Below are 12,129 nucleotides of genomic sequence, written 5' to 3'. Positions count from 1 at the left end.
GGATCTGAACACAGACAATAACAAAAGTGTAGAACAACACCAGCCCTCTCCTTTAGGTTTGTACAGGTTTGTGTCTTTGAACACCGCTGGTCATCTTTTGTCCCGATGCTTCAACCAGGAGAGACTGACGGCCACTGAACCTTGGCCATGAGTCTGAGAGGGCAAACCAGAGTTGGTTGGATGTCAGAACTAACTCGTTGCCTGGTACTTCGAGCTTGAACTCAGAAAGTTTTTTGAGAGAGTTCGAAACGTTCAACCTGTGCAGGGACCCAAAGAGGACATAAGCAAAACCCCGTTTCACTCTCCGGTGCCCTCCCTCGTTCACTCATTCACTGCTCCCTACACAATTGAGGCTCAAAAGTTTACTCAGCAGTGAGCAGTCAATTGAGATTTACGACACTAACTAATCATTATTTTAGCGTCGTCGCTCACGGCTTTTGAGTCGCACAGTGACGTTGTGGGACTGTTAGCTGAAAGTAGTGTACACGTTGAACTCTAATTTGTTCACCGCAGTGTGGAAGTTATGAAGGTGCTATAGTGAACACATTTGCTCCCTCAGAATTCAGATACTCAAATAAAATGGTGGACAGTAAAACCATCCATCCCACAGTTGTTAAAATATTTCAGTCTGGACCAAAGTGCTGGACAGACTGACCGACAAACCAACATCGCCATCTCCACAGCTGTGCTGCCAACATGGCTAAAACCTCTGTGGTGCTCTCCTGAAACTATCTGCTGCTCCCCAGAAACCAGAAACTATTTGGTGCTCAGCAGAAACTTTGTGGAAAAAGGTTCTGGCCATGTCCCCGGAGCCACCAAGGATCCCCCAAATGAATAAATAAAAATTAAAATAAGATGTTTAAGTGTGTGTAATCTATAGATAATAAAGAAACTGTCCACATTTCCATTTTCACGAGCTCGTACTTACCAGTAACTTGTAGTAGAAGGTCATTACTCTGCTATAATGGTAAAAATTGTAACTGGAATGTTTAATATGGTCTAAACAAAGCTTTATGGATCAGCTCACATAGTAAACATATGGAAACTCAGAGCTCTGACTGGAATATCAGATCATCCTCCCAATAAAACAGCTCTCGGTCCGGGAAGGGGTGTAAACCTGCAGAGTCTCGTCTTCCTTCCTTGCAGCTCCGAGTCCGTCTGCCTGTCTGACCTGACTCGACTCTGTCCGATAACAGTCTAGTCATCACGGAGACGCTGTTTATATGGAGCCCCTTATTGATCCCTTTGGCACTGGAAAAACCAATCATTTTGCATGTGTTAGTGGTGGGCTAACAGGCTGCTGGTAGATCTGAAACCTCTCCGTGGATGTAGAAAAAAACGCATATTCAATGAATAGCTGCCGTTTAGTTAAAGATGCGTTGTCTCGTTCGGAAACTGTAGTCTTATTTTTTTAAGTGTTAACAGTTGGGTTGGAGGTCAGAGGTCACAGTCAGGGTCAAAGTAGCACCCCAAATATCTCAGTGTTTTGCTCTGGGACATTTTTACATAATCTGCCCTAATCTCTTAAATTTAGTTCACTTTTCCTCCCCCTCTTAACTGAGGAGACAAAAAATTGAAATGAAAATTGTTTGACGTCGAAATGGAGGAAAATAAAGCCGACTACCTGGATTTATTTCCTGACTCATGACAACCGGATTTCCAAGAAAAGGGAAGCTCTCGTGAATTCCACAAGAACAAAAATGTGATGCTAACCTAAGCCAATATGTTGATCTGTTAAACTACAACTGTGAACCAGACCATTTTCAGCTCTTAAAGTGAAGCAATAGCTCATCTGAAACAAACTGTCTAAACTGTTAAACCGAACTGTTGACCTGACTCAAACTCTTCAAACTGAACCGTTTGATAACCCAAGACGGTGTTTAACTGCTGACCTTAAGTGTTATTTAATCTCAACCAATCTGCTTAGCTGCTAAACTAGTCCATTAGCTAACCTGATCTAAACTGTTTGAGCTGAACCTGAACCTGAACATGACTTCTTAGCGACTTGGTAGCTAATAACTTAAAACTGGGGTCACACGTTCTGTGAGTGGTGGAAAGATCTGATGTGATCACAGTTGGTGTCTGTTTATATAAACTGGACTTTTCTGTCTGGGATGTAGGAAGTGCTGTTATTTTTCGGCCGCGTTTCTCACTGTATCGCTCATGTTTCCGTCGTGTTGCCTGTGTTTCCGAAGCAGCCACGCCCTGCATCAAAGCCATCAGTCCGAGCGAGGGCTGGACGACCGGCGGAGCCACCGTCATCCTCATCGGGGACAACTTCTTCGACGGCCTGCAGGTCGTCTTCGGCACCATGCTGGTCTGGAGCGAGGTGAGCGGAAGATTAATTGGATTTCTTACGAAAATTAAAGAGAAACTATCTGATTAAATGGGTTCGATCGGTGACAAGTTTGATAATGAATAGAGTCCTTTATCAAGTAAAATCGGGCTACTGAAATGTGCCGGTTAGAGTTCCATTAATTTGAGGATTTCCTTTTTTTCCCGTCTGATACTGTCGTGAGTTGAATGTGCTTATTTTTTGATTGTTGTTAAGACTAAATAAGTCATTAAAAGTCACCATGTTGGGCATTATGACAGAGATTTGTTAATAGTTTTGACATATTATAAACTAAACAAGGGGATGATGAAAATACTTATCAGTTCAGTAAAACACAAATGATCTTGGAAATACTAAACTTCTTCACAGAATAAGTTCTGGTCCATGACCAAAATTACTACTTTTCATGGAGGATGTGTGGTTATTATTCTTGAGGTACATTCAGCTTTTTTATACTTTTACTCCATGTACTTTTTACTTGACCGCAGTAATTTGACAGAAACAATTTCTCTAAAGACAAAAAAGTTGATCATGCGAAACAGTGAATAAACCGTGCAGTGTTGTAAATTGATAGATAAATTGAACTACCCACTACTACTACAACCTAAAATGTCAGTGAGTTCCACCTCCATCAGCTACGACATTTGAAATGCTGCTTACACTTTAGTGCATGATTAATAATAATCCAATATTTTCGATATCAGATAACACTCTAAAAGGGACCACTCGGCATAAAAACTACTTTCTCTTTCTGATATATTGTTTAGCACACGAGACAGTTTTTTTGGAAATAGACAAAATGGAGCTTAGACATCCTCTACTACCTCTATTTCTGCCTCTACTAGAAATACATGTAGATACCAAGAGTTTCTCGTGCTTCGAACACTGGTGCAATTATTCATTACTTTCATTATTGATTAATCTGCTGATGATTTTCTCAATTAGTCAAATAGTTGTTTGGTCTCTGAAATGTCAGAAAATGGAAAAAAAGCCCATCTCAGTGTTGTAGGTGACGTCTTTGTGAGTCTTTTTTGTCTGGTCAATAGTTCACACCCCCACAATATTCAGTTTGCAGTAATCTGAACTGAGAAACGGGGAAAATTCTTACAGTGGAAGAGTGGGAACGAGCAAATATTATATTTAGCATTTTGGCTTCGTAGATGACACAAACAATTACTCGATTATCAAGACAGTTGCTGATTAACGTTCAGTAAACTTAGTAATTGAGTAATTGAGTAATGGTTTCTTGTTTGGAGAGAACAGAGGCAGTGATATATATTATGTACAATCAGAGAGAATAACAAATGCATCATTGTGGTGAAGAGTTGGAAGTGCCGCTGTAATATTTACCCGTTTCCGCTTTCACACAAAAATGGCAGCGAGTTTAGCAGATGAAGGCAATAACCGATCCAGAGAGTCTGTACTCTGAAAGCAGCTGCGCATGCAATGTTCTCCATGTTCTTCATCCACACACACATTCATCAACACACTCACACGTTCGTAGAAACACCTGCATCTGTGTCTGTAGCAGTTCTGCATGTCCCCAAAAATATGTAGATTTAGTGCGTGTCGGGCTGCAGGAGGAGCTGCGCATACGGTGCAGCATGAAATATTGAAGCAGGTCCAGAAGAGCAGAACACCTGGTGGGGAAGGAGGGAAGGAGACGCGAGACAGACAGATATACCTCCTCACGCTGCTCGCTTCACATCACACACTCCTCACTTTGATCAGCGTCGTCTGGTGGAGAGCAGACGGACTCCAAAGCCCAGCATCCCTCTGAACACAGCCTGCACGCTGACCCAGATTGGAGGAAGACTGTCGGAGTGTTTTCCACAGAAAGTTTTTATAGAGAGAAAAATCTCATGCTGCAGGTTTTTACTACACTATTAAATGAGAGCTGCCTCATCAATACCACTATGACTCCTCCTAAACTAGTGTGCGTTAGCCCTGAATGTGGTGCAACAAAAATTTCACACCGCGTTCTTGGTTCTGATTTATAATCCGGTAAAATTAGACCGGTTTTGAGAGTCTTAATAGAACCTTGAAAGACGGATCAGATGTTTCAAAAAATAGATGACAAAGCAAACGTTGATACACGACCCATTAAAGACCACGTTTCAGGCTTTCTGAACTGACGGCAGACAGACTCTTTGCGTCCTGCATTCTTTTTGGTTTTCTTACTGACAAGAGCAGACACAGTCTTAGCGATGATTGTGTTTGCTACTAGTTTTTGTGCTGCCCGATTAACGTAACAGCGTTGCGAAACAAAGCAACACGCGTTAGGTATCGTCAGCTAATGCTGGTCACTCACCAGTCTGGCCAGTTCACCACTGGTTCTCCTCATACCACAACTCCATTTCTCACCACTGGACTGTTTTTCCCCTCATTCTTACCTGTTCCCGCTCTCTTGGATCCCTAGAAGGCTCATAACTATAAAGCTGTGGTTTCTCATGTGCATATGAGGATACGTTTTCAACCTCTTCGTGACGGCACGTCAAGTTTCTCTGTTTTAGGTGGACCTGATACCTGCCTTACAAAGATGAGTCCAGATGTCACTGCACTGCACTGTATATACAGATATACAGTTTTTACATAATTATCCCAGACATCAGTTCACCAAGGACTGCAAGCTAAAAGTTGCTCTTTTAATGTGCGACATGCCGCTGATTCGACGGTAAATGCAGATTTGAATCACCATTATTTCGTATATTCGTTTTCTTACGCTGGTAAAAAAAAGAAAGTTTTGTTTAATGCCAGTGAAGTAAAGCGGGTGGACAGTGGCATCTGCCAGTGGAACATAGATGACGTGCCGTTTTTATGTGTTACGTGCCAGTGGAACAGCAGTGGCACTGGGCATTAAACCCAGAATCTCAGCATACTCTCAGCCAGCGTGGTTTCTTTGGTGGTGCGATGCCGTCGGTGTAGCGTCTCACCTTTCATATAGCTTTGGAACACAAAAAAAAAAGAATAACTTGACCGTTTGACCCAGATCGTATCTGCTTGTGTTTATGTTTCATGATCCAGCTGATCACCCCTCATGCCATCCGGGTCCAGACTCCCCCTCGTCACATCCCCGGTGTGGTGGAGGTCACGCTGTCCTACAAGTCCAAACAATTCTGCAAAGGAGCGCCGGGACGCTTCGTCTACACCGGTAAGACCGACAAATAACAGCACCACAGATTCTGGCTGATTGACACTCATCAATGACACTCGTCTGACAGAGATAAGATCTGAATCTGGAGTATTTCATAGTGATAACTGAAACTGTGCTGCTGTCCGTCGGTTTTCTTCAGTTCCCAGGAAACCAAATGGTCCTATTACTGCAGAAAAACGTACTTTTCTCCATTTTTCTACTGTTTCTCGTTAAAGTAGACAGAAGGGGGCTGGGGGGCTGGGGGTTTACTGGCTATGATTATCTCCAGTTATCTTAATCTGCTCTGTAACTGTATGTTCTGGTTTGAACAGATGAACCAAGATACACGTAAAAACCAGAATATGGGAACAAGTACATTTTCCCCTGTTGTCCCCTGATTCACATGGTGAACAGGCGTGGGAGACTTTTTTGATTACATCATATAGGAGTGTTTTTAGATGTTAATCATCATCTAAACCCACTTGCTGTGGTTTTAGACCCTGTTCACTTGGATTACCAACCAAAGCCCCCACTGCAAGAAAGGGTTTTGGCTTTTTGGAGGCGTAACTCACTGATCACAAATCAAATTCCTTTTTAGAAAGACTATCGGATATCGTATTGATTACTAAACAAACAGTGTTACCTGTTGAAAGGAATGTTTCAGAGATTTTTGCAGTACAAAGTTGTAAATTGCTACCCAAAACCGCTTTTAAAGGCTAGACTAGATTATTATGTGAATGTTTAAGGTTTTATTGGTCGCCACCTAAACCTCATTCTCGGGTCTTGAACCCTGATTTTCCCCTTTAAATGTCCCCTTAAGTACCATTTAAGTTAGAAAATACATGACTCCTGATCACTTGTACGTTCTGCGTCTGCGTCTCCCGAGCACCAATCTGGTTCTGCACCATGGCATCGTCTACGTGTCCTATGCATCATTTTATACACATTCACTCGAAATTCAGCCTGACAGATCTGGTATCGTTGGAAACTTTTGGAAGGTCCGTGGGTTTGAACAAATTTTGGACAAACAACAGGAGTTCGTACTCTTTAACCAAAAGCTCTCGGGGATTGAATAAGAGCTTTAAAGAAAGGTTTAAGGTCGTTATACTCGAGTCTTGTTTATACCAACCAGGACCAAGTATGTTATTCACTGTAAACAGATTCTACATGCTGAAAGTGAAGTAAACATTTTCCCTGGTGTGTCGGTCCCATCCACCTCAGCTCTTCCTTCAGACTCACTGTCTGGCGTCCACAGCTAAACGTCCACGTGCCGTCCGACGACTCCCTATCTGTCTCTTAGATCAGTGCTTTCACTGTCCACGATTATTCCGTCAGAATATCCAGATGTCATTCAAAGTAGCAGAAAGGTCAGATTGAAGGCTGTTTAGCGCGATAAGTAAATGTCATTGCGTCGGGCCGTGAAAGAGGCGAGCGCGTTCGGGCTTTCTGTTTAACACCAGTTCATCACGGCTTCCTTCCTCTCTTGCTCGTCTTTGTTGGAGACGCCGCCTCCTCTGACGGCGGGACGACGCAGAGGAGGGACGAGACGGACGCTCACAATGGACGGTCTGGCTGCCGCCACCGCCTCCTTTTGCAATGCTAATCTGTGATCCCATTTACAGATAGGACTGACAAGAGCTGTGAGCTTTGCTTTTATATGGAGGTGTGTTGTGAATAGAGCCAGTTGTTATCTCCAGCAGGGTGTTCTCTTCAGAAACATGCGGCAAAGGCCTGCAGGCATTTAAAGGACCACACCGTCATGTTTTCATGCATATCGCATCAGCTTCATATCAAAGCTGAGGATTTTCTGAGGCATCACCGAGTGTTTTATGCAGCCAAATGGTAAAAGAAACGGGAGAAAAATAAATGCATCAGTAAACAGAAGCTTCCAAAGGTTACAAAAGATCCTGCAAATTGTGGAAAACCTAGTTACCAGAATCCTCTGAAAAATGTATTTTCTGGGGGGGGGGGGGGGATAATAGTACTAATAATTGTAAGGTATTTTGTGTAATATTTTCTGGACAACTGATTTTCTAAACCAAATGAGTAAATGGGGCAGAGAAGAGAAATCAAAAATCTGAGAGAACAGAAAAATCAAGAAAATCAAATTGATTCCGAAGTTTCTCCTTCCAGGCTTTTGTTGGTTTCCATTCATTTCCGTACAGTATAAGACTCAGAAATTTACAGAAATACGAGTTCAGATATTTTCATTGTTTTCAGAGTAATGAAGTGAGAGACGCAGTGCAGACCTTTCACACCCATCTGTAATTATGACTACATCATGATATTACAGTAATATAACTTTACCAACAGTAAAATAATAAAAGCATCCATGCTGTTGACTGTGACACATCAGCTCTCAGCTGCAGGTTTCAAGTCACGATCTTGATCTCAGTGATTAAATAAAGGTTACATGTAAGTCCCTGAGAGTTGATATTTTAAGGAGAAAAGACAGACATTATACTACTATATTACTAAAATACGTGTATTCTTATTATTATGTATTCATTTAAGTGCCTAGAAAACCCAGTCAGACATAAAATGTGGGAAGAAAAGTTAAAAAAAAAATAAAGAAATGAGAATATAAATAAATAAAAGTCTAATTTAAATGAGGGGTGAGTACAGAAAAGCTAGTTACTGTATAATGAAAATACCATGTACAAAGTTATAAATACCCATTTTATGTCAAAGGTTGGGCCCATCTGAGTAAAGGACGAATCTGTCTAAACATTACAGAGACGTTACCACTTAATGACAAACAGAACGTAATTATCAGTGATAGCTGGATGGGATCATACATAAAACCAGGTTCAGAAGACAAACCGCATTAGGCCCACACGTGGCAGCAGCACCCTGCTTTCGCAGATGATCCTAAAAAACTGGATACTGACTAATAACTAAACTGGATGGGGACCAGCTTTTCAGGGTTTTAAAAATGAAAACAAACAGTAGACCAAGTACAGCATGGTCCACAGTGATGTAGAATACTATCTAAAATCTCATGGTCTGGTCCTTTAAATCCCAGGATCCTCGGTTTGTTGGCTTCAGCAGACAGATCCACAAATCGAATGAAGAGACATGAACATCTGACTTCAGTTTGATTGATAGGGAAACAACAAAACTGCGTGTCCCTGAAGGCATCGTGAGGCTTTACCCCGACAGGTGGTACAGCTGCATCATAACGTCGTACAGTTTCTTGTAATTCTCCCAAGTCTCCTTCTTCTTCTTGTCCCCGCTCCTCCTGCCAGAGAGGCGGCCATATTGTGCACACACATCGCCGGTTCATCTGATTTACACATCCATATTTTAAGACTGAGGACGCGTCGGTGTGCGTTTCCAGAGCGTGCTCATTGTGCCAGCAGTGTGTTGTGTTCATGAATGTGAAATGAGCTGAGCTTCTAAATACTAAACAGGCGAGCTGTGGATAATTGAAGAGGAGAAGAGAAAGCTGATGTCATTTCCTTCAGGAGTTCACACTCATACACAAAACACTGAAACACTCTGAAAAACAAACATCCCTGCTTCATCTAACTGTGTCCGGGAGAAAAATCCAGGCTGCCAATCTGTCCACGCATAAAAACAATTAATTACAGACCCAGAAATGTTTTATTTTACCTAATGAATCATTTTGTTAAAGGAATATTTCAGCATTTCCGGACATATTTGCCCGACCTTTGAGATCGTAAGATCAATATCAATCTCATGTTTGTGCATTTAGCTCCAGTGGTTCTTAAGGACGTCGTAGGGGCCCTCGAAAAGCCTCCAGAGGTTCTTGAGGTGGCTGTAGCTGCTTTGATTAGGTTGCAGTGGTCCTTAAATATATGTCAGGGGAGATTATAGGAAACCTTGGAGGTTCCAACAGTTCTTGAGCAGGTTCCAAAGACTCCTAAGGAAGTTGTAGGGCCTTCAGGAGGTTCCAGAGGTTTTGAAGAAGGTTTCAGGGGTCCTTCAAGTAGTTCCAGAGGGTGTTCAGGAAATTGTAGGTGGCTTTAACGAGGTTCCAGGGGCCCATTGGGCATGTCGTAGAGGTTCTTAGAAAGGTTGTAGGAGCCTTGAAGAGGTTCTCGAGATTCATGGGGACATTCCAGAAGTCCTTGAGGAGGTCTCACTAGTCCTTCCTTGAGGAGGTTTATGGGGCTCGTACGCAGGTTTCAGGGGTTCTTAAGGAGGTTCCAGAGGTTTTGGAAGGGCTCCAGAAGTAGTTCCAGAGGGTGTTCAGGAACTCGGAGGGGTTGCTAGAGTATGTTTATCTGCAGTTTAATGTGCACTGACCTCAGATCTAGAGCAGCAGTTAGACTGCTGACTTGACCTGTGTCGCAGACACCTGACAGCCAATCAGAGAGCAGTATTTATGTGGCGGCGGTACGTCGTTAAATCCGTGACGGTGAAGCGTTTCTTGGTTAAAAGCCAGGCAGACCGTGAATGTCTCTGTTATTTCCCTCCCTCCCTCTCCTCCTGCCGTAGTGCGGAGGTGCAGCTGAGGGTGAAGTGACGAGCAGTCAGTTCCGAGTGTTTTCCCAGATTTCCCCTCTCTCTTCCTTTCTGTAGCTTAAAGCAGCTTCAGGATTTGATCCCGAGGCTTCGCTCTGAAAAATTAGCCACAGGCGAGAAACGCTCAGCAGAATGACAAGAAGCCTGAGAGGAGAGACAGAGTTAAACTGGTTCCTCCTGCGGTTATCCTGCACCTGAGAGACGCCTGTCTGTAATGATCTGCACTGGAAAATCATTTCATCTCTTAAATGTACAAATACGTTGCTTTACTCATTTCTTACCACATTCTTACGCCGTAAAAACACATTTCCTCGCCTCCCTTTGGTGGTTTCTATCAGTGCAGACAGTTCTGGTTTTATTTGTCCAGGTTTTGAGATGTCTGTCTCTGAGATTTCTAAACCAAAAGTCTGAGTCTTGAACAGCCTGTCGCTATAATGAAAGAGTTGTTGGCTGAACTGTATTTCTTACACTTGTCTAATCTGAGTTTTAAATTATAACAACTAATAAACAAATTGGACAACTCTTCAGTACAGGCTCAGTTAGAATGAATCTTTGTCAGCGGTGCTGCTGGGTCCAAGCTGCCGGCCTAAGAGCTTGTAGCGCACGGATCAATGCAACCTGCGAGGGGAGTTGGGGGGAGTTGGGGGGGGGTAGTGGGATCGATGGGTGCTGAGTTATTGCGGCGCTCGGCCACTGATTTTTAGAGAGCTGTGTTTTCCCAGGAAAGTCAATACCTCCAGGCTCCTCTCATTAATTTCAACCCCATCCATCCCCCAATGCCTCCCCCTTCCTCCTCTAGCTGCACCTGGGGATCTGCAGCCCCAGAGAGGGAGAACAGCAGGGAGGAGGAGAGCGGGGGCACTGGAAGAGAGAGGAGAAGGAGGAGGAGGAGGATGACGGCGAGAGAGAACCTCATGAAGTCAGATTCACACGACAGGGAGAGAAGGAGGAGGGGAAGGCGGGGAGAGAGAAGGAGAGACGGTGGAGGTGGTGGAGACAGAGGAGAGGACGAGATAGAGAGGAAGACACTTCTGGCGAAGGGAAAAGGAGAAAAGAGGGGGATGGATGGAGGAGGTGGTGGAGTGGTAGGGGATACAGGGAATGAAGATGAATAAGTTGAAGGAAAAAAAGGAAAGAAGAGAGTATTTCTGAGGAGAGGAGGAAGGAAAACAAGGAGGGGGAGAGAGAGATGATGTCCCAGGTTTGAAAAAAAAAAAAACAGACAGAATATTGATTCCTAATATGGAGATCATGTTTGCAACAGATTATTGATGTTGACTCTGTTTCTCCTCCAGAAAAAAAAAAACCCAAAAAACAGAGTGTGCCCAGTCTGAGCCAAACTGGAGCCGAGCCACACTGGAATTTATCTGTCTGAGAGGAAACTAACTGGTACGCAACCAGTAACACACAGAGTCACAACGGTGCAGTAAGCTGTTTGTTTCCTCTGCTGCTCCTCTCCCGTGTCCCCTGAGTTTCAGATAAATAATGTGTGTTGGAGAACAATAAAGCAAATTCTTGATCATTTTCCCTTAAATGATGCTTCTGCTCCCCCCGAGTCAGGCTCGGTTGTCAGCAGGGTTTTGTTCAGGATTGTTTCCTTTGCCTGCGGGGGTTCGGCGGGGTAATCCACTGGGGGGGTTGCCTCTGGCAGGCCTCAACAAGCCTGAGCCCCCCCCCCAAGCATCTCCGCCACTCACCTCGCCTGCTGGGAGCAGAGGTGTGGCCGCTCTGTTGTCGATGAGTCTTTGGTGGTGAAGATGGTTGAGATCATATCTGAGAGCGTGGTGTGATGTCGGGTGAAATGAGAACTGCTGCACCTCAACCAAGTGTGTGATGTCACGTTTCTCATGCGGGCAATAGATAAATATTGATCAGAGCGATCACGGGCTAAAAAGAGTTTCATTTTCATCAGCTCCGGCACAAAGCCAGTGATCCGCCCACTTTTTAAGTGACGCTCATTCATGAGCTGATGATGTTTCTGCCGGCGCTCAGCATATAAAAACTCCCTCAGCATTCCTCAACAGCTCTGTGTCAGTTCTCCTGTAGCTTTGTTTGGATGTAGTGTGGAGGTTACACCAACCTGATAAAACCATACAAGTCAGTACAATGAAGAGAGAAACAGAGAGGCAGAGATCCGACTTTCCGAGGCACTTATTTTAGCGTGGGACTG

The 12,129-nt window shown here is 43.7% G+C and overlaps 1 protein-coding gene across 1 annotated transcript in view; it reads left to right on the top strand.

The window, feature by feature from the left end:
- Positions 1-12,129, top strand: part of LOC120785668 (transcription factor COE3-like) — a 166,767-nt gene that overhangs the window by 110,729 nt on the left and 43,909 nt on the right. The window contains exons 9-10 of the mRNA XM_040120543.1: positions 2,196-2,329; positions 5,360-5,486. Of these exons, the coding sequence (XP_039976477.1) occupies positions 2,196-2,329; positions 5,360-5,486 (261 nt within the window). The remainder of the gene's footprint in view (positions 1-2,195; positions 2,330-5,359; positions 5,487-12,129) is intronic.

This window comes from Xiphias gladius, chromosome 23 (genome assembly GCF_016859285.1).
Source record: "Xiphias gladius isolate SHS-SW01 ecotype Sanya breed wild chromosome 23, ASM1685928v1, whole genome shotgun sequence".
Taxonomy (NCBI): domain Eukaryota; kingdom Metazoa; phylum Chordata; class Actinopteri; order Istiophoriformes; family Xiphiidae; genus Xiphias; species Xiphias gladius.
This window is presented reverse-complemented; position numbering and strand designations above follow the sequence as displayed.